The sequence below is a fragment of the Canis lupus genome, chromosome 19 (assembly GCF_048164855.1).
Source record: "Canis lupus baileyi chromosome 19, mCanLup2.hap1, whole genome shotgun sequence".
NCBI lineage: Eukaryota > Metazoa > Chordata > Mammalia > Carnivora > Canidae > Canis > Canis lupus.
Window position 1 is genome coordinate 8,884,903 of NC_132856.1, and position 23,216 is coordinate 8,908,118.

The 23,216-nt window shown below is 49.7% G+C and overlaps 1 protein-coding gene across 3 annotated transcripts in view; it reads right to left on the reverse strand.

The window, feature by feature from the left end:
* Nucleotides 1-13,190: 13,190 nt before the first annotated feature.
* Nucleotides 13,191-23,216, reverse strand: part of SLC6A1 (solute carrier family 6 member 1) — a 42,062-nt gene continuing 32,036 nt past the window's right edge. For all 3 annotated transcript variants that reach the window (XM_072785109.1, XM_072785111.1, XM_072785110.1), the window contains exons 11-16: nt 22,252-22,364; nt 21,724-21,855; nt 19,759-19,861; nt 18,195-18,295; nt 17,295-17,462; nt 13,191-15,588 (exon numbers count right to left, since the gene is read on the reverse strand). In XM_072785109.1, the coding sequence (XP_072641210.1) occupies nt 15,484-15,588; nt 17,295-17,462; nt 18,195-18,295; nt 19,759-19,861; nt 21,724-21,855; nt 22,252-22,364 (722 nt within the window). In that variant the 3' untranslated portion in view covers nt 13,191-15,483. The remainder of the gene's footprint in view (nt 15,589-17,294; nt 17,463-18,194; nt 18,296-19,758; nt 19,862-21,723; nt 21,856-22,251; nt 22,365-23,216) is intronic.

Sequence of the window (23,216 nt, forward strand, 5' to 3'; positions counted from 1 at the left end):
ATCACTACCCAAATACCATTGGGTTCCATCAACATGCAAGAAGGGAGGAATGGTTATAGGTGGGCAACCCTTACGGTGAGCCCCATACTTTTCCTGGTTAATCAAGATTCACTGAGCACCTACTACCCCACCCTGCCCTCAGGAGACCCCAGCCTGGCAGGAGGAGGTGGGCTGGCCAACAAATGAGAACAACGTGGGTGCTGGATGCTATGCAGAAGTAGGTGCAGAGAGGAGAGGCAGCATTCAGCCTTGGGGCGCAGCCCTGGGATTCATGAGAAGAGCCCCAGAGTTCTAACCCTGGACATCCCAGTGGTGTGTTAGGCAAATCCTCCCTGGCTCACCTTTCTCAGCATCTATTTTCAAAAGCAAAAAACGACAACAAAAACCCCCTCCCTCGCTCCTCCAGTCTGCTCTTCACACTTCATTGGCCATAATTGCTCCGCTGCCTAGGACTCCACCAATCACTTGCCCAGGAGAATGGACTCTCATAATCAACATAGATCAATCCAGATTTACCTTCTGGAGCTGGGGCAGAGCTCAACAGGATCTGGGTTTCTTCCAGCAGGCAATGTGGGAGAGGGGCTGTTGTCTCCCAGCCAGCTGTGTCTTTCATGCTGTCTCCAGAGACCACCTTGGCAGACACGAGAATGGACTGCGCAGAGGCTGAGCACCCCCGAGGAAGGGAGCGTCCAGTTGGCTGCCTTGCCTCATTGGCTCCTCATCATTTTCCCTCTGGGTCTTGGCAGACCTTGGAGGCTCAAGAAGCAGAGGATAAATCTACTTTTTCACCAGGGTGTGCTAACTTGGAGCTGAGGCCTCACCAGAGACCTCTCATCCCTAGGCTCTGCCCTTGGGGTGCTGGTGTCAACTCTGAAGAAGCAGGGCTGAGTTAAGAGGCCTGATCCCCCAGTTCAGAACTGTGCCTGGTACTTAGCAACAGCTCAATAAATATCCTGTTTCATCGTTTTGTTTTTTTTTAGAGATTTGATCCCCAGCCTTTGGGCAAATTACTGCTCTTCCCCAGGCTTCAGATTCCTCACCTGCAGAAATGGGAAAGTAAAGAAAAAGGGAAAAAATTGATATAACAATATCTGCCCCCCCATCCATGGCCTCCTGACCCCAGAACAGCAAGCATTGTCTGTCGTCCCCCCCACTCCCCCACCCGACCTTCCATCTTCCTTTCTCTGTTCAGGACTGGGGAGAGAGAATGCCTCTCGAGCCCTGGGCTTTCAAGTGCTACCCCAACCAGCAGCACCAGCAGTATCCGGGAACTCGTCAGACAAGCAGATGACAGGAGCCCACCGCAGAGCTCGGGGGTCAGGAGATTGCCAGGCTGAGTTTGAGAAACACTGACCTTCTCAGGTGAAGCTGATGCTCCTGGTCCAGGGACCACACTTCGAGAACCACTCAACCCTGGCTGTTTGTGACAGTCACTTGGGCTTTGAAAAATCTGAAGTCTTGCCCACCTCCCCTGCAAAGATTCTGAGCTAACTGATTCGGGATGGGCCTGGGCCAGTTATTTTAAAAGCTCCCATGTGGTTCCAGCGGGAAGCCAGGGTTTGAGAACCATAGCTTTACACGTTTGGGGTGGGGGGGGATGTTCTATCACTTACTTCTTTACTTGCATTTAGGCCTTCATCCATGTGAGCATTAATTTGTGTTTACATTTGTGTATTTATATCATATGTGCTAGTTTGTTCCTGTGGGGAATACAGTTTAATCGGGCTTCTGGTATTCTCACTGATTCATCCATTTGCCCACTTCAGTCAACACAGTCATCGAGCCTCTATAATGTGACAGGCATGCACTTGGTGCTGGGGAAATGATGAGCAAGACAGTCCCTGTCCTCATGAAACCGACAGTCTAGCTGCAGAGGGAGTGTGGAAGAGCTGATACCAATACTGTGCATATTTGTGCACAACCAGGTGGGTCTAGACACCTCCAGAGCACGGGGTGGGGGGTGGGGAGGCTGGCTCAGGGAAGGGTCTGCAGGGAGGGGGTGTTCCAGAGGGCTTCTGAAATACAAGTAGGAGTTTTCAAGGCAGAGTGAAGGGAGGACAGTTGATAGCAAAACCCAGACATGAGAACATCCAGCTGAGTGTGCAGAGCTGGATGGGGCTGGAGACCAGGTCAGACAGGGCCCCACAGAGTACGGCAAGGAGTTTGAACTTGATTTTCAGCGCAGTGGGAGGATGTTCCGGGTTTTTCAGCAGGAGAGTCTCACCACCTGACTTAAGCTTTAGAAAAAGCTCTCCAGTTGTGGGTGGAGAATGGTTTGGAAGGTGAAGAGCAGAAGACAGAGGCCAGAGAGCAGGACACTGCAGCTGTCAGGTGAACCATGCAGTGGCCCGGGGTGGGGGACAGGAGAAACTTGAGTTGAGATATATTGGAGGGGGCACCCCCAGGTGAAGGTCCCATATGAGGGCTCCTGGGGACCTGGAGTGGAGAGCTGGCTGGGGATGGATGCTGGAGGCGGGGTTCTGGCTGAGGCTGAGAGGACTCGATTATGAATGTCCAGGTTGGCCCTCAAGCCCCAGATGGGGCCGCCTGCAGGTCCCACGTGACCATTGTTAGTCTGACTGGGGGTCGGCTCCCTTGTTTCAACTAAAGTCAAATGAGACCATTGTCTTGGTACAAAGACTCAGCTTAAAAATATTCAAAGTGCAAGGGCCAATTTTTTAAATTAATGTTCGATGGGCCAGGACTTGGCCACATGCCCTTGGGGAAATGATATTCTTGGAGTGGGGGCAAGGTGGAGGATGAGGAAGGGGAACAAAAACTCATCTTCAGGTTTTCCACCGTGTCCCAGTCCCAGGTCTCCTCTCCCACCAGATCAGCTCAGAAGCCATCTGCTTCTGGGTCCTGCAGAATGGGTCCCTGCTTGCTGTGCAGCCACCTCTCATCTTCTTTTCATCTCTGTCAAGGTGGGGCCCTCTGCTTGCATAAGCCCAGGGACAGGAAGCTCACTTGCTACCAAGGCCACTTGTGTTATAGGACAGTCCTGATCATGAGACTCCGCTTCCTTCAGTTGAACTGGGGCTTATCTCCTGGGACCCCTCCCTTATCCTTACTAAACACAACTATGGCCTCTCTGGGATCCCAGAACATCTGCACCCTCTGCCTTATTCACTTATTCATTCAATACATTTTTTTCCCAAGCAAGTCACTTCGTTTTCCTAAGCATTTTTTCATCCAACAAATGAGAGTAATCAGTGCTACCTTACAAGTTTTTCTGGGTGCCAATGAGACAGGGAAGGCAGAGCTTTGTTAGCGAGTATGTATTGCAAAATGCTGGATTTCAGCCATAAGAAACCCAAAGCAGTCTTTTGAGCATTGGTCTGCGATAAACGTTGTGCCAGGACTGGGGACGCAGAGACAAATAAGACACAGTCTATTCCCCTTGGGCCAGTGGGGGAGACAAGTGAGCAAGCAGTGAGGGGAGCACCTGCCAGGGAGCATGGTGGAGGCATCTAGTACAGCCTGGGTGCTCTGCTGCTCCTGAGAAGCTGCAGGAGGGGACTTCTCACCTGAGACCTGAAAGAGTTGCTTTCCAGAAGAGGGCAGTTACAGGATGGGCAGGCGTGTGCGAGCAAGGTGTGAGCCTGCTCCAAACTGAAGCCTGTGTGTTCGTGGCCCAGCCCCCTACACCCCTGCAGGAACCCCTGGACAGCTCTCATCAAATGCAGGTGATGCCCAGGCTCTTCCTCGGTCATTTGTTAACATAATTCCAGACTTAGAAGTCGCAAAACTAGTGCAAAGAGTTTCTGTATCCCCTTCCCACAGATCCCTCAAGGGTTATTTCCCTGCCTTTTCCTGCTGCGTCATGCACTCCTTCTCGCCGCCCTCCCGCCGCCCCCGCTGCATACACACACAGTCATGCATATGTGGATATTATCATTTTACCTCAATCATTTGAGAATACATTGTAGACCTGATATCCACTTACCCCTCAATACTGCAGCATGCATTTCCTTAAAGCAAGGGCATTCTCTTACATAACCACAGTGCACGGATCAAAATCAGGAAATTAACAGATATAATATAATTATCCAATCTACATAGCCTATTCAAATTTCACCTATCATCCCACAAATGTCCTTTAGAGCAAAAGAAAAAAAAATGGTTTTGTTTTGTTTTTTTATTCCGGCTCAGAATCTAATTCGGAACCATGTGTGGCATTCAGCTGTCACTTCTCCCTAACCTGAAAATTTCTTCCATTGTTGTTTAAGACCTTGACATTTTTCAAGAGCATAGGCCAGTTGTTTTGTAAAATGTCCCTCAATCTGGGTTCCTGGGTTGTTTCAAACAGTGTTTCTTGATGCGATTGGCAGCCAGTTTTCTCCATCAGAAAAGCTTGGGCTGCTTTTTTAGAAGGCAATTTTCTGGGCCCCAGGCCAGACTTCCCGCATCAGAACATTTGAAATGGGCCTGGGTATCAGCCTTTGATCGGACACCCTTCCTGACCCTCTGGTGCGCTGCTGGCTTGAGGCCTTCTTCTGAAGATGCACTTCCGGTTCTGGGGGCTGGGGCCTCGGGGTGGTGCTGCCTGGCATGGTTTTGGTCACCTCCGCTGTGCCTCCACACAGTACAGCTCCCCGCACTCAGGGGTGGGTGCAGACCGCTTGCACCCAGAGGGGCTGGCACAAGGGGTGGGGCCAATCCCTGAGGCGCCAACAGAAAAGGGTCAGAAGCCTCTGACGTTTAGGCCACAGATTTTTCCTGACCACCCTCTGGCTTAACTCTGGCTGGTCTTAGACCTTTGCCTGGTGCCCTGTATGTGGCTCTGCCCAAGGGAAGGCCACTGTGGTGTCTGCCCCATGACTTGCAGCTGTGTGGCCTTGGGGACGTTGCTTTCCCCGTCTGAGTCCCAGGGATACTCATCTATAAATGGAAAGAATGACCTGCATCTTTGTGCAGGGTGGCAGTGGGATAGGAAACAGCCTCCCTTGAGAAAGGGCTAGGCATGTAGAACACTATCAGGGAACGTGGCTACCCTTTCCTTGTCCCTATATTTCTGTATTTTGCAGAGCTGCAGTGGAGTATAGCTGGCACGGCCTCTAGCTGTGGCAACTCTCAACGTGTCCACACTCCCCCAGGAGCCGCAGTCGCGGGCCTAGCATGCTGGAGGTGCTGGGGCCGGACAGTCCCCCAGTGTGGACTCCTCTAGTGACAGCCAGTGACCCGGAACGCTTCTGGGCCTGGCCGGCACTGCCTCTGTGTAGCCCTGCAGGCTGAGGCTCTTCCTACCCGGGCCTCCTCTCCGCTCCCTCCTGGCACAGGTGCCCAGCTGCCCAGCGGGGCGTCCCCCTGCCTGCTCCTGCCCTTCCTCCCCTGTGTCACTCAAAGGCATCTACCCTAGTAAACCTCCTGTGCTTCTGACTCTGTCCTGGTGTCGGCTTCTGTTCAGACCCCAACAGACCCAAACCTCAAGGGAAACACCAGCAAATCCTCTTAAACATCAGATGAAAGAAACCTCCCTTGATCACGTTGCTGGAGCTCCTGGTTTCTTGTTAGACAGTGTCCCGATGTTACTAGAACTCTCCGTCGTGCTTGGGCTGCTCACCCATGTCCCCGTTAGCATTTTTTAATATAAGAACGCTCGCCTCCAAGAGCAAAATATGCACAGTCCTTCACTGTACGTGCATGATAATGAGATGCTCTTGTCAGTAAACTGTCCTCCCCCACGTTGGCAAGCCCACGTGGCTTTGTGATTTAAAAAAAAAAAAAGTTTATTATGAATTTCCCATTATAAAAAGTAATGCCCATGTCTGTGCCACAGACCGGAGGTGCTGATATGGGGGTGAAGGCGCACGTATACAGCGCGAACAAGGGAAAGGGATCCCAGGGGTGAGGCTGGGCCGCCGCTGTGAGGACCCCTTGCCCTTCATGGGTCCCGAGGTCAAACGAGAACGCGCTCGGGGGGCTGTGGGCTCAGGACCTGCACTTAGCAGGGGCTCAGGACGGGCGCACCCGAGCAGCTCCCGCAGCAGCTGCGCGAGCCCGAGCCCGAGGCGCGTCCCGGAAGGTTCTGTGAAGGTCACAAGGGGACGGCTGAGGACCGAGACGCACGCCGCCCGCATGCCGTGGGGTCTCCCAAGGCCCCGCCTGTGCGTCGAGAACCTTCCGGGTGCGGCTCCGAGGACTTGGGCCGTGGGAAGGCACGAATCGCCCGCGCCCCAGGAAGGCCCCGCAGGAGGCGCCCGCCCCCGCCCCCCGTGGACCGCCTGTGCCCGGCTTCACGCCACGGCTCGGCTCGGCTGGAGAAGGCAGGCCCGAAGCCAGGCTCGGAGGAGGACGGCTCCGGGGGCGTATCTCCCCCGCGCCCGCATCCGCGCGTCTACACCCGCACCCGCGCGTCTACACGCTCACTTGTGCACCCACACCCACACGTCTACACCCACACGCGTGTGCCTACGCCCACACCCGCGCGCCCACACCCACACCCACACCTGTGTGCCTACACCTACACCCATGCATGTACACCTACACATCTACACCCACACCCGTGCGCCCACACCCGCGTGTCCACTCCCACACCCGCGTGCCTACACCCACACGCCCACACCCACACGTCTACACCCACATCCACGTGCCTATACCCACACCCATGCATCTACACCCACACCCGTGCACCCACACCCACACCCGCGCATCTACACACACACTTGCACACCCACACCTACACCGGGCGTCTACACCCACACCCGCGGGCCTACACCCACACCCATGAACCTAGACCCACAAAGCTACACCTACATGCACACACCTACACCCACATATCTATACCTGAACATCTACAGCCACACCCACATATCTACACCCACACACATACACCCACTTGCACACATTGGCATCCACACATCTATACCTACACCCACACATCTACACCCACACCCACACATCTACACCCAGACATCTATACCCACACACCTACACCCACAACCACAAATCTACACCCACACATCTATACCCATACCCACACATCTACACCCATACCCACAAACCCACATCTACACATCTATACTCACACTACTACCCCTACATATCTACATCTACACTCACATATGTACACCTACACATCTACATCTGTGTCTTGTGATTTAGCTGTCTAAGATTTAATGTGTATTTTTAACATAGAAAATATAGTGTTAATGTTCTCAATATTTAAAAAAAACAAACTTCCAAACAAGAAATAAAAACAAAATGTCTAGGAACTGTAAATTCACAAAACAAATATAAAAGGGCAGAAAACACTTGAAAAAAGACCAGCATCAGTGACATTCAAAGACATCTAAGCTCCAACATTCAGATATCTTTGGCTGTGAAACTGGTAAGGAGTTTTGAAAATAACAAGGTCTGCTTTTGGAAAGGGTGTGGAGAGATTATCACTTCTGATACTTTCTTACTTTTTTGGAGAACGGAAAACAGACTCAACTTTCCTGGAAGGCAATTTAGCACTAGATATGAATGGGTGGGGGGAATGGGTAAAATGGGTGAAGGGGATTAAGAGCTACTAACTTTCAATCATAAAATATATAAGTGACAGGGACGAAAAGTATAGCACAGGGAATACAGTCAATAACATTGTCATGTGCTTATCATGCTGAGCACATTTCATAATGTGTTTAATAGCTGAATTAAAAAAAAATAGCTGAATTAGTATGGTGTACACCTGAAACTAATTTAATACTATATTTCAACTATACTTCAATCAAAACTAAAAAGGAAAGCACACAGGCCTTAAAAATGGACTTGGTGGCATTTCCACCACTACGGGTTTTCCTGAAGAATAGAGAGATGAGAACAATTTGAGCTTCAAGACCATGAGCCATTTTCCTGATTTTTTTTTTTTTTTTTTTTTTTTTTTTTGCTTGAGCAAGGGTCGTGGTCACCTTGCTTGCAAGTTTGTTCCTCAAAGCAACCTGTGTGGCTTTGATTTTAAAGAGGGGCGATACAAAGTCCACAGAAAATGTGCTGTGGACTTGTGTGGGTTCAGACCCCATCTGAGGCCCTGGATCTGTGAGGATCCCTGAAAAGACCAGCGGGGCATCTGGAGCCTCTTTTTCCATGTTATGCAGAGCCCAGAGGAAATCACCTAACAATGCACTGTCAGGGTGAGCTGTGCACCCAAAACGCCTGCTTTGCTTCTGCCTGGAATGATACCAGCTCAGTGCTGTCACCCTGGCTACCTCACGCTAATCGGGAGCTCTCTTTAGCAGCCACATCTGATTAATCAAAAGGGGGACTTGCTTGTTAAGCCACAGTGTGGTAGGTAAATCCTGGAGGTCTGTGTTGGGGGAGAGGGTGGACCCTGATGAGAGAGGTCCTTCCAGGAGAGTGTCTCGGGGACCACTGCTATAACACTTGCTGTTTCGTGTGTGCTCATTTTGGGCCAGGGGCTGACCTCTGTGCTTTTCTTAACTCGTTTCACATTAACCACATTTTTGTGAGGAAACTGAGGCACAAAGAGATTTAAGTAACCTGGTCAGAGTTCCATGGAGATTGAGTGGCAGAGCCAGGACTCTCACATCAGGGTTGTCTGATTCCAAAGCCTGTGACCTTGAGGGCTGTTACGCTGCCATTCCCTGGCCATTCATATTCATTCATTCATTTATTCTTGTATTCATCGACCTCCTACTGTCGGGCACTGTCCTGGACATTTGGGACATAGCGGTGAACAGATAAAACCCCTACCTTCCCTGAGCTTCTGTTGGAGTGGGAGAAGGCAGACAAATTAATGAGCCAATGAGTGTTGAGAATAAGAAAAATAAAGCAGAGTTAGGCAACACAGAGAGAGAGAGAGAGAGAGAGAGAGGGGAGGGTGTTATTTTAGCTAGGGTGGTCAGAGAAGTCTTCTGGGAGGAGGTGACATTTTGAGCAGAGACCTGAATGAAAGGAACCAAACTTGAAGATCTTTAGAGGAAGAGCAGACCAGAGGCAGAATGTGTGCCTGGTCCCCCCAGTACAGAACCAGGAGTGCTTCTCTGCCTCTGTGTCCCAGAGCCCTGGGTCTTTGCTTACTCTGCCCTCTCTGTTCCTTTCACCAAGTCTTTGTTATCATTCATCTTTGGGCAGGTTGGGAGTAGAGCTGGACCAAAGTTCCATGGCTAAGTCATTCTTTGGTTCCCAGCTGAGGTGGTTCCTTCCTCAGCAAGTCATCCCTGACCTGAACCAAGCTGAATCAGGTGCCTCTTTGGTGACCTCCCCCCATCCCCTAGGCAGTGTTCCAAGCATAGGGAAGGACAAGTGCAAAGGTCCTGTGGCAGGAATAAGGTTGCAGGGCTTGAGGGACTGAGATGGCCAAATACTGAATGCAGGAGTAAGTGGTACACATTGAAATCAGAGAGTTAGGGCAGCCCAGGTGCCTCAGTGGTTTAGCACTGCCTTTAGCCCAGGACATGATCCTGGAGTCCCCGGATCGAGTCCCACATCAGGCTCCCTGAATGGAGCCTGTTTCTCCCTCTGCCTGTGTCTCTGCCTCTCTCTCTCTCTCTCTCTCTCTGTATCTCTCATGAATAAATAAATCTTAAAAAAAAAAAAAGAAATCAGAGAGTTAGTGGTCATCAGATCATGGAGAGCATTACAGGTCGGAGTAGGGAGCTGGAACATTTTTCTAAATGTGCTAGGAGAGGCTATTGGAGAATCTTAAACAGGGAGATGATACGATCTGATTTACATTTTCAGGATATCACTCTGGCTGCTGTTGCGGGGTGGGTGATGGGGGCAGGACGAGGGGCAGGCAGACAAGTCAGCGGTCTGTTGCAGGGGAGCTAGTTGGGCCACGGTGATGGTCTGGGCTGAGTGGAGGCAGCATTCCTGACTCCACCTCTGGGTCCACCCAACAGTAGCCACACCCTGGACTATCCCAACTTGTTCCAGACACACACCCCGTTCCTCTCCATCTGCCTTCCGGACTGCATCACAGCACAAAGGACTTGTGCTAGAAACTGGACCAAATGGGCGCAACTGTTCAGGGAAGGACTTGCAGAGGATTATTTGAAGAGATAGTGGGTTTCTCGGGGCGGGGGTGGGGGTCTTTATCCTGTTTGCTTGTGCAGCATCTATTTCCCCCTTTTTCCTTTGGTGACCCACCTCTCCTGCCCCCATTCTTAGTTCACATGCTTATGTGCAACTGACCCATCCCCCAGCTCGAGAGATGGCCAGGTGACCCAGGCCTGGCAGTCAGTCCATCCCATCCTCTTGGTCACATTGACTGGTAAGGAGACGGGCATGCAATCTAGGCTGGCTCAATGAGACTCAGTCCCAGCACTGTGACAGAAGTTTTGGGGACAAATCTCACTTTTATGGTGTGGTTGCCCATCTGATAGGATGTTAACCTGAAACTTCTGGAAGCCTCATTAAGAGTAGAAACAGTCAGAGAGTGGAAGCTTAGCCAGAAAAAAAGCAGAGAGGTGGAGAGATGCATTCCCTTTTTTTTTTTTTTTTAAGATTTTATTTATTCATAAGACACACAGAGAGGGAGAGATGCAGAGACACAGACAGAGGGAGAAGCAGGCTCCATGCAGGGAGCCGACGTGGTACTCGATCCCGGGACTCCAGGATCACGCCCTAAGCTGAGTAGCCGCTTAACCGCTGAGCCACCCAGGCGTCCTGAGAGATGCATTCCTGATGCTTTGAGCACCTGGATCCAGCTGTGCCTGAAGCAAGTGCCCATGGAAATTTTTTGAGTTAACAAATTCTTTTTTATGCCTAAAACAGTTTGGGTTTCTGTCGGTTTCCTAAGGAGGTGGCAAACACTCTGAGTATTTAAAAAGAAGCTGGGTGGCTTTTCTTTGAATTCTTACCATGTAAAGAGCAGGAGGAAGCCCACTGACAACACCTAAAGCTTATTGGAAATGCAAATCCCCGGACCTCTGGAATCAGAACCTGCATTTTGACAGGATCTCCTAGGGGATTTGTATGCACATTGCTGTTGAAGAAACAAGTCCCTGAAAACAGTCCAAGCTTCAGTAGAACCAGGTGACCTTCAAGGTTCTTCTCAATCCGGGGACCTCTGACCTGTGTCTCTCCTCTGAGCTGCTAGGGAGGAAGTACCCCAGTGTGGGGGACGTCAGGGGCAGACGTAAGGGCCATCACCGTGGCCATGGTTGACAGGTGAGCTTCACATTTTGGATTTTATTCTCTTCTGTTTGTGCTTTACATGCTTATGGCTTAGGGATGGATGAAGGCCAGGAAGGGTGTGGAAAGGAGAGAGGCCCCGGGGAAGTAGCCAGAGAAAGAAGTGCGGGGGGGCAGCTGGGACACTGCCCCGGGGGACGTGGCTTCCTTAAGTGAACCTTGTGTCTGCTCTCCTAAGGGAGAAACACATTCTTTTTTGTGATGCCCATGACAGAATCCTGGCTGTCCTTTCCTGGGAGAGACGATAGTGGAAGAGAGAGTGACCTCCCCCTACTTCATTCAGAGGTGGGGGAAGGATGGGGGGGTGGGAAAGCCAGGCTGGCCAAGGTCGCTCTCTGCTTGACAGGTAGTAGGTGCTCACAAACACTTGCTGAGAGATACAACAACTAAATGCAATGTGCAATCCTGAATCAGAGAGAAATTGCTCTAAAGGGCATTATTGGAGAAATTGGATACGGACTGTAGGTAAGATAATAATATTGTAACACTGTGAAATTTCTTGAGTATGATAAAGGTTTTGTGGTTATGTAAGGGGATCTTTCTTCAGAGGACACATGATCATGTTTAAAAACAAATAGGGCCCCAAATGTCCACAAGTCATTCTCAAACAGCTTAGCAAAATCATTTCATTATTACGATTAGTGTGTGTTTGTGTGTTTGTATGAGAGGGAGGGAGAGAGAGAGGAAAGAGAGAGAGAGTAAAGGGAACTCTCTGTATTATAGTCTCTACTTGGTTAAGCTGAAAGCATTTCTCAGAGTCCCTTTCCATGTATGGTTCTGAGTGAGAATTGGCCAAAATCGACATTTGCCCAAGATTTGGAAGGCAGAAATGAAGCAGGAGCCATTCCTCTCCGGAAGCCTCGAAAGTCAAAGGCAGTGAGAGATCTGAGTGCTCAGGGATCCAGCTTGTCCTCACTGTCCCCTGCCCTGGGGCCTGCTGACCGGCAGCTCCAACTGTCCACCCCACATCCAGAGTCAGAAGCTCTGTGCAGGCGATGGCCGTCCCTAGATGATTCCCCAGAGCAATTCCTTTGGTTGCAGGATCCAGTGCAAACGGCAAACACAGGACCCCTTGTTCAGCAAGTGAGGAAGAAGTGCTGATAAAGGTACTGAAATATAAGGCTTTTCTTTCCTTCCACGGTCTTTCTCTCGGTTGGTCACGGCATTTTTAAATTTGCTGTTTAATGTCGTTCTAAGTAAAGGAAAATTTAAAATCTAAATCTTCACCATACATTTTATTGTTCACCTGTATACTATGCAAATGCCAATATAGGAGCACGTACTTCTTATGTGAATTACACAATATGCGTTTCAAAAATGGAATACATGCACGTGTATTCTGTTCTCTCCCCAACAGAAGAGACGTGCACAAGACTGAGTTGTTTCGATTTCACTTCTTGAGACGTGCACATTTTGCCAATACTCACTACTTCCACTTACTGATGCTCGGGGAAAGTATGGGGTTCGGTAGCTTTCCCTTTCCTTCTATGCCATCATTTTCAGTGTGAGTGGTTGGCTAGAAGGGGGAAGCAGGAAAGCACAGGCTAGGGGTCCTTGGGTGCTGAGCATTTCTTCGAGCGCCACTGCCTTTTTCTGCACTGGAAGCAGGTTCTCGTTTGAACAGAGTTGTGACCTCTCAGAGCCCTGCTTCACAGTGAAAACATCTCCTTTATGTAGCTCAGAGTTGTTTTTTTTATTTACTCATTCCAGGACTTTTGGCAAACTCAAGCTGTATCTTGCTGTTTTTTTTTTTTTTATGAGATTTTATTTATGTATTCATGAGAGACACAGAGAGAGGCAGAGACACAGGCAGAGGGAGAAGCAGGCTCCATGCAGGGAGCCCGATGTGGGACTCGATCCCGGGACCCTGGGATCATGATCTGAGCCAAAGGCAGACGCTCAACCACTGAGCCACCCAGGCGTCCCTCTTGCTGGGTATTTGAGCCCAAATCTCTCTCTCTCTTGGGGAAAAAATGGTTCTGTGTGTATGCAGTGTTGTTCCAATGAAAGAAGCTATTGTGCCCCCAGCTCAAAGAATTGAAGGTCTGACATTGTATATCATAGAACCTTTATTATTTTTCCTCTAAATTCTTAGAAACGTACATAACGCCCGTGCTCTAGTTATGACACCATTTATAGACATTTAAAATGCATCTTCATTTATAAATATTTTACATTTGGTCCATAGAACAGATAATTTTTCTAAATAATACTGTAATTTTTTTAAAACAGGCTCTGTATATAGTTTGAATATGTATATATTACATATATTTTTTTATATAGAGATAGATTTACTTGGTGTTCTGAGAATAAACCCTTATTGCAAAAAAAGCATATATGATAATACAATATCTTTTCCCCCAGGGCAAATACTAAAAAAAGGTACACATATTCACAGTTCTCACTGGAATTGTACGACACGTAATATTGTGCTCTATAAGTAGGTTTGGATGGAAATCAGTTAGGGGATTTCTTGCCAAACATCTCAATTAGATTTGCATACAAACATTAAGTACACTGTATTTGTCTTAGAAAGACTCGGCCTTAGTTTCACATTGAAGAACAAAGAGAAAGTCAGAAGTTTTCCTGCCCTTAATCTAAAGGAATTCACACAGGATGGGGGGGTGGGACCATGAGACACAGTGAAGGGTTCCTTTCATTCTAAACCCTATAATTTAACAACACATATGCATTTTGATCATGGATTCACCAGTTGGCATTTGGGATGCCTTAGCAATGAGACTATTTTACAGATGACCTCAGGAAAAGGTTTGAGATTTCCTAAACGATACCAGATAAGACCCTATATACCACACGGGAGGATGAATGTATATGTGTGTGCCTTTATATGTGTACATGTACTTTTTGTTTCTCTACAAGAATGTGCTTAATATTCTGAGGGTAATACCTTATTGCAAGAACGGGTATGCTGGTCACTGTCGGATGAGAATGACAAGAGATTAAAAAACCCACAGTCACAGTTATTTACCATAATTATTAAGGATTAGTTGTAAAACACAGTTTGTGAGCTAACTAGCTAAGGAGCTACGGGACACAACATACGATTTGCTACATGGGAACCCATCTTCCTGGCAAATGAGAAACGCTGAGTCACTGGAGCTTGCAAGAAACTGTCTTTGCCTGATGTGCCGCCGCCGCCGCCGCCACCACCACCACCACCACCACCACCACCACGGAGCCCAGTTCCGGAAAGAAACAAATACTACCTCTCAATGAAGCAGTTTAATCTTGGAAGCACTTTGAGGGGTGGGGGCGTGGGGGTGGTCTGGATTAACACTAGCTCCTCAGTTAGTAGCTGGGGAGATTCAGTGGCAGTGAGGGGATTCCCGCTGAGGAATATGAACGAAGAAGGCAGCATTTTTGACTGGGGCGGCAGTGAGGACACAGCTGAAGGGGGAGCTGGAAAGATAACTGCATCCATTTTGACTCAAGGACAGAGAAACCTTCACCTTGATTTCCTCCGCACCTGATTTGTGCTCCACGAAACGGGGCAAGCCTAAGAAAAACTGGGGCTTCTGATTAGGGAATTTCCCCAGCGGAATCTTAGGTCCCCCAGAATGGCAATAAAAAAAAAATCAATTGTGCTTGTGGCAGTTTTCCAAGGACGGAGTGAGGGAGCTGGGCCGTCTGGAATGATCGCTCTTGGGCCAGGTGCAGTCAGCATGGCCTGGCTAGGAGGGGGCGGGGAGGATGCTCTGCAGATTGCTGGAGACACAGCTCAGCTGGCAGCTTGGGGTGGGGGGACACTGATGGAGGTCCTTGGGGGTGCTTTTGTCAAGCTGCCTCGGGAAGGATAAACAAAAAAATGAAAGTAAGAGCTCCGCTGGCTCCCTGCTACTGAAGGGTGAGCTCTCCCTGGAAATCCCCATTATACAAAATGCCCTTTGCGTGTGTACAGAGCAGCGTTCCGACGGAACCAAACTCCGGCAAAGTCCGAGAGTAAGAGTCATGGGTTTCGGCAGTAAGAGAACAGTCAGGAATATGACTAAAAGCCCCGAGTGTGTGAGCCTCACTGCACCACACTCGCTGGCAGGATAAAAATGATCTACTGCACAGTCACGAAGGCTGATTGCTTGATGCTTATGGGGCCCGGATTCAAAAGGTCACCAGCCTGCAGGTGCTGGAGCCATCGGGTATCTTTGCCCACGGCGGGGCCCACCGGGGGTGTGACTGTCCCCCACCTCCCCTTTCTTTGCATGGTGATGGTGTCTGGACTCGCCACTCGAGGTAGGTTGAGATCGACGGTATCTTCAGACATCAAGTGGTGGTCATGTTCAGCCAGGTTGGGGGGTGAGCGTCGGGTCGGCAAGCCGCCAGACACCCCTAGATGTAGGCCTCTTTGCTGGCTGAGCCACTGGCCTGGGGCTGCTCCGGACCGTTCTCTGGGCGAACGATGTCTTCGCTGGGCTGGATCATGACCTGGATGCGCTGTGGGCACCAGGGAGAATTTGGGCTGAGAGGAGGAAGACTGGCCTCTCCGTTCCCCCACCCTCTTTTCAAGTCAGGAAGGCCTGCTCTGCCTTCAAAACGCACCCAGACTCTGGCCTCGTCCCCACATCCTCTGTACTCTCTGGCCTCCTCGCTGCTCCTCACATGCCAAACACATACCTGCCCAGGGCCTTTGCACTTACTGTGCCCTGTGTCTGATCCATCCTTCCTTTCAGATCATGACACAGTTCGATCTCTACCTCCTAGGTCTTGGCTCCATGTTACCTTCCCAGCAGGGCCTCACTCAGCACTCCCTTTCTACTCTGTCTCCATAGTCATTCCTATCTAACATGTTTTTAGTTTGCTATTGCTGGTCTTCCTCTACTAGAATGTAAGCCCCATGAGGGTGGGATTTTTGCCTATTTTTTCTCACAGCTGTGTCTCTAGCACTGACAACACTGTCTGGCACACAGTAGGTGTTCAATACAGATTTCCTGAATGGATGAATCTCCCACTACCTTCTCTACACATACTCCCTGAAATCCTGTCACTTCAGATAATGCACCGTGTCTTCAGATGTGCCCACTCCTGGGCCTTTGCACAGGCTGTGTACCCCTCGTCAAATGCACTGCGTTTGCCTCTCTCTCACTCCAAGACCTGACTGCCTTTCACAGCTCCAGGGTTGTGGAAAATGAAAGCATTGGGCCTGGATTTGAAGAAAGGGCTGCAAGCCTCCGCTCTCCTAATAACTTACTATAAGGGGTAGGGAAGTGATTTCTCGCTTGACCTCAGTTTCTCTGTAAAAGGAGGAGGCTGGTCCAAGAGCCTCCCTTACACTGTCTTCCTTAGACCACAGACCACAGAGCTCCCTCTTCTGGTTCTGATTAGTCTGGAAGGTCCATCTTAGTAGAAATAAGGTTGAGAACCATTGATCCCGGGGCCTCCCAGCCGTGGCCCTCTGTATCTGATTATTCACCCCTCCTCAGGGAAATCTTCTCAGCTTACCTTAATCCATCAATGTCTCTAGCACCTGGGTACCTCCAGCACTGCCTTGTTTCACTTGAGAATTTGATATAACTTAACAAAGAGCTAGTGTGGACCTAGAATGTGCTAGCAGGCACATCTCCTTGAGGGTAAGACCACATTTTGTCTTTATAAAGCTCACAAAAGAGATCTAGAGTAAGTCCGCAGTACAACTGACCCCACCCTTCGCCTGCTTCAAACTCTTGAGGCGTTCCATTACCCTCAAGATAAAGTCCAAAGTTCTTGTCTTAATTTTGAAAGCCTTTCATGATCTGGCCTTTCTTACATCCCCAACCTCTTCTCTTATCACCCCCTCTGCATCCTTCTCCATTCTACCCTCCAGCCACAATGATCTCCCTTCAGTTCGCCAAATGCTGTTTATATCCCCGGGCCTTTGCGCATGCTTCCCATCCACCTTTCTTGGAACATTCTTTCTGCTTCTACTCTTAACTCTGACTCATCCTTAGGCCTCTTCTTAGCTATCCCCTCTTTTAAGAAGCCGTCTTTAACCCTCCTCAATCCAGGCGGGGCTTGCCCATCTCCCCAGTATGATTGGCACATGTTGGCACTTCCAACATTCTGCTATCATTGGAAATGGAGTTGTCTGTTTCCTAACTAGACTGTGATCTCCACAAGGGTAGGGGAAAGGGACTAGCAATCTGAAGGGTGAAGAAGGGACTTACCTGCTTCAGGGAGCCCTTTAAGGTAAGGAACATGTAGGCCATGTACCCAGGGATGAGGACCATGGAAGACAGAGCCATGAGCCAGCCCACACCCTGGCCCCACTTGGGGAAAACGTAGTTTCCCATGGTGAGAGGAGTCATCTGCACAGCACTGAAAATGAACACACCCTGCGGATGGTGGAGGAGAGGGAATGGGACACAGTTAGTCACCCAGATTGGACAACCAAGGCCCCTTCCCAGACCCTGAAGCTGAGAGATCCACTGACCACCTCCCTTGCCATGAGGCAGACCCTCACAAGGGCCCAGCATGTGGGAATCCTGCACCGAAGGCCACTGCTCCTACATAAGACATCTCTGTACAGGATAGAGAAAGGGACCCCCCCCCCCCCCCGGGGAGGATCAGTAGCAAAAGGCATCCGTTCCTCCAAGTTAATCAGCTTGGCAAGCCAGAGTGCAGGACACGACCAATCCAGTGGTCTAGCCCCCACCCCAAGGACCTGGGGCGGCCACCCCAGGGCTGCTTAGGCCTCAGCTTCCTCCTGCGTGAGGGAATAAAGGATGCTGAGGATGAGAAGCCTTCCTGAGCCCATGGCTGGGGCTTCAGAATCAGGCCTGCCTGGTTTGAATGCAGCACCAACTAGCCGGGTGATGCTGGCAGGGTGAACCCGGGTCCCTCAGCAGCAAAGTGAAGGCAAGAATGCCTATTTTGCTGAGGTTTGCGAGGACTATGTAATGTGTCTGGTGCTGTATAGGGCACAAAGTAGAGGCTCAGCAAATGGGATGTAGTAGTATTTTTAGGAAATAGGTGCCTCTGCTTCCAGAAATTTCTCTTTGGACCTGAGTCGCCCCAGGGCCTGGTCTGGTCTCATCCTAATGGGGCTGGTCAAGACTTGTCCTTACCGCTACAATGATTGGGGTGAAGAAAGACCAGCAGAGTTTCCACCAGATGCAGGGCCTGGAGCCAACCATCTCTTGGATGTTGTCATAGAATCGGTTGACACCTGTGACATTCGGAGTGAGAGCAGGAGGTATGAATGAGTTGTGGGGACTGCAGGCTCAAAGTCTCAGTCTGCCACTTTCTTAGAGTAATGACCATAGGCAAGTCGCCTGACCTCTAGGAGCTTGAGCCTCTTTGTAACATAGGGCTAACACTCTAGGGGGGGCCTCCCTATCTAATCATTCAATAACCCCCAGCAGGTGGATTATGTCAGGAAGAAAGCCAGGCACCTACATGTGAAAATGTCCACCAACAAAGGGATATGCTTATAAAGCATGTCCTCACCTCTCTCAAAGTCCCTCCCACCCAACAGGTAGCCTGGCATTCCTTCAAAGCCCTGTGGACAAGGCCATTCCTTCAAAGCCCTGCTGATCTGATGCTATAAGCGACTGCTGATGGCCTGCAAAGAACCACAAATCTTGCAGAATGCCACAGGTGTTTTGAAGTTCCCAGACTGACATCCGACATCCCTCGGATTCTGAACAAAGCCCCCGACCAGCGAGAATCTCACAGCATTAAGCCAGTTGAGAGCGAAGTGGTGGGGATGACAAGGAGGGGCAGGTGGTGAAGAAAGTACAGTGAATATCAAGGATTAAGAGGGACCCAGAAAAACATTTCGAACACAATGCCTTGCTGTGATAATCAAAGTGCAGGGAAGGATCTTTTGACCATCATGCAGCAGGGTCTGGAACCTCAGTCCACAAGGTAAACAAATAAAATCATCGTTTCCTCCATTCTTTGTTCTAAGGGAGTGCATGCTTTAATCATGGCCCCACTTTTGTTAACTATTTAACTTTAGAACTTTTTCTTTTGTACTTTTGGTCTCGCTTTTCTAGATAAAAATCCCTCTTATCCCAATCTATGAAGAAATTTTGGCTCCCATTTTAAGTGAATTTATTTAGCCTGTCTTACGGTGTCTCCTGAACACGGGACCCCCTCTGCTAACTTCATCAGATTGTTGTGAGGACCGAATACAGCCGACCCTTGAACAATGTGGCAGTTAGGGGTGCTGACCCCACCATGCAGTCGAAAATCCTCATGTAGTTTCTGACTCCCCAAAAACTTAAGCACCAGTAGCCTACTGTTGACTGGAAGCCTGACCAATAACAAACAATTGATCAATACATATTTCGTATGTTCTCTGTATTATGTACTGTGTTCTTAGAATAAAGTAAGCTAGAGAAAAGAAGTGTTATTAGGAAAATCTTAAGGAAGAGAAAATACATTTGCAGTACTGTCTTGTAGTGAAAAGAGTAATGGAAAAATGCTCTACTGTATTTATACACAGAACAAGTAGGCTGTACTGTTCCCAACAGGGTTGTTTAAGCATCAGTTGTCAACCAATGTACAGAAAGGGCTTGGTTTTCACGCTGTATATCTCGAATGATGCTTGAAGAAAGGAATGAATGAATGAATGAGGGAGGGAGGGAGGCAGGGAGGGAAGGTGGAAGGAGGGTTGACACTCACCGTAAAACCAGGAAATGGAGACACATTCGAAGAACACGAGGAACAGCAGGCTCATGCCACTAGCAGAATAGTAATCAAACAGTTTGAAGACATAGATGCCCCCCTAAGAGAGGAAAAGCAGTGAGAGGGGTCCACTTTCCACCAGGGCCCAGGGCACTCAGTTCCTAGCCAATGTGGGCTTCGCAGTCTGGCGAGGTAGGTGTGAGACAACACTGCAGTGAGGAGGCTTGAGGGAAGACTAAAAGAAGCACTGAGGGCCTAGTAACTATGAGGGGGTGTGATCGTCGACTCCCTGGGAATGGGGGAAAAATGTCTAAGGAAGAGGAATGCCTCATTTTTGGGAATGCTGGAAGACTCACAGAAGAACTAGTCATCAGAGCCATCTCTCCACAAAGTTAAATCAGTTATGTTTTTCCCCTGCTTAAAACCTTCCATGGGATCCCTGGGTGGCGCAGCGGTTTGGCGCCTGCCTTTGGCCCAGGGCGCGATCCTGGAGATCCGGGATCAAATCCCACGTCAGGCTCCCGGTGCATGGAGCCTGCTTCTCCCTCTGCCTGTGTCTCTGCCTCTCTCTCTCTCACTGTGTGCCTATCATGAATAAATAAAAATTAAAAAAAAAAAAAAACCTTCCATGGTTTGCAAAGAACATAAATATAACACATCAAGAAGTTGAGACAAAAAAAAAAAAAAAAGAAGTTGAGACAATAGAATAGAATAGAATAGAATAGAATAGAATAGAATAGAATACAAAAGAAAATCCAAATGGCTTTGATCTGTACATTCCTGCACGGTCTGCTTCTGTACCCTCTAGCAATCCCCTCATTCCCTCTGCCCCTCAAACTTACCAAGCTCATGCATACCTCAGGGCCTTTGCACCTGCTATGTTTTCTTCCCCTAGCTCCATCTTCCCTTGGTTGTCTCTTCCTCATCATTTCAGTCTTAGCCCAACTGCCATTTCCTCAGGGGGCCCTCTCCTGACTACTCTGAAGTAGCATCCCTCCTACCCTCACTGGTCATTCCCTGTCCCACTGCCCTCTTTTCTTCATGGCACTGAACACTCTCTGAAATTATCTAATTTGTATGTCAGTCTTGTCCACCAAAGCATAAGCTGTAAGAGAGCAGATATTACATCTGTCACATTAACTACTAAATCTCCAGTGTCATGACAGGCCCATGGTGAGTAACAATAATGGAGGAATAATTCGTTCTGGGAATGAACTGTATTTGAATCCAGAGGTAGTTCTGTGAATCATAAAGCAAACTCACAGGGCTGAGCTCATGGCTATAGGATCATTTACATTTATTGTACAATGCATCAGGTATGTGTATGCCTTCTGACCAGACCAGGACGGCCTTGAGTGCAGAGACAACTGCTTATTAATATCAATAGGAAAAGAAAAGTGGGAGCAAGAAGAAGGGGCAGTGTCGATGTCAAAGGCCTAATTCCAGCTTGACTCTCTAATTTTTTCTTATAAAGATTTTGTTTGTTTGTTTGTTTGTTTATGAGAGAGCACACAAGCAGCAGGAGGAGCAGAGGGAGAGGGAGTAGTAGACTCCCGGCTGAGCAGGGCACCTAAGGACATAGGTCTCCATTCCAGGACCCCGGGATCATGACCTGAGCAAAGGCAGATGCTTAACCAACAGCCACCCAAGCATCCCTCTCTAATTTTTGTCCATTTTTAAAAAATCAGTCCCCATATCCCCTCCTCCAGGAAGCAGTTCTGGGTGCCTCAGGCTGTATTCTCCAGCTGTGTCTTAGCACTTCTAGTTCAATGTCGTGTCTCCCACCCTTGCACCCTGAAGGCAGGGTCCCTATCTGACTCACTACTGTGTATGCTGGGCTTGGCACAGAAATGGTGCTTGATGAACAAAGGGTAGGATGGCGTGAGGCTAGGGTGGAGGGGACCTGGAAGTGGGCCTGGGGCAGATGGCACTAGAGGCGTGCCAGGTGCCCAGTGAACTCACCTGGGTGATGTTAGAGAGGCCAATCAGGTAGGAGACGATGCAGACAGCAGCAATGAAGAGCTCCCTGCGGTTGCGGAGGAGCCTGGGATACTCATCCACCAGAGCGGTGATGAAGCCCTCCACGGTGCAGAACTTCAAGGTGGACAAAGGTCAGCCATGTGCGGCAGACCCCAGCCCCAAGCCACCCAGAACCTGACTCTCTGGGACAAGATGGAAGGGGTCTGGCGTTGTTGGGACAACGGAGCCAGAGAAGCCCCGGGATCCAGGCCTGATTCCACCTTTGCCTCTTTGTGACCTCGGTAGAGTCCCTCCCCTCTGGACATCAGTTTTGCCATCTGGAAAATGGGGAAGGTGGCTGAGCTGATCCACCCTGAAGTCTCACATGGTGGAACAGTCTAGAGGTCTGAAACTCTTGGCTATCTTCCTGGGGGCCTAAGACAATGGACAATGGCCTCGTCTTTCTGCTTTCTTCCCAGACTGACAATGCTGGATGGGGGCTCCTCGAAGTGCCAGGGAGGGTGTCCTCACCTGGCTGTCAATGCCCAGCATCAGCAGCATCGAGAAGAAGAGGATGGCCCAGAGGGGAGAGATGGGCAGCTGGGTCACTGCCTCCGGGTATGCCAGGAATGCCAATCCAGGGCCTATGGAGAGAGGACAAAAAGGAAAAAGAAAATAAAAGGTACTGAGCATTCACAGCATACCCAGCACACCGCCCACTTTCTCAGCTTTATCTTTGGGGTAACCTTTTGGGTGAATACTATAAGCTCCTCTTTCACTGAGAATACAGTGTATGTGGGGGGTGGGGCAGTAGGGTCAGGTCCAGAGGTCAGGGTGTCACTGAGATGAAATGAGGGACTGTGGTGGCTTGGCTGGTGGTGGGGACTGTACAGGGGCAGAGAGGGGGCCAGACGGAGAGACACCTAGCAGGTGGAATGGGCAGGTATTAGTTGGTTTGCAGAGTGAAGGTGAAGGAAGCATCCAGGATGATGCCGGGGCTGGCCTGGGTATGGGATGATGGCGCCCTTTGGCACAGTGGGGAGCCCAGAGAAGGAGGCGGCTTAAAGAGGTCAGTATGGGACATATGGTGTTTGAGTGTCTGGGTGGGGGTTAGTCAAGAGATCAGGGGAAACCCTGGAAGGAGAAGAAAAGAAATCATAACCTCCCTGGGTCTGGCTTAGGAAAGGGGGTGGTTGGGGAATTCCAGAGGAAAGAGCTGGCCCTTGGAGAGAAGATGAGGACAACAGTAGGAGAAAGTTCCTTTCTACATGACCAGCTCAGTTCTCCAGGATGGCAGAGGGACAAGTCCTGTTGCCTCCCCAAGCCTCAGGGACTCTGCTGTGCATGCAGTGGGTGCCTCATGCCCACTGCTTTCTTGGCTAAGCAGGCAGGCAGGGGTTGCTGGGGTTCTCCTCGGACCCTGCAGCACCGATGACCACGAGTGGGCACAGCCTGCTTGGTGGGAACACATTTGGAAGTGAGACAGAAGCAAAGAT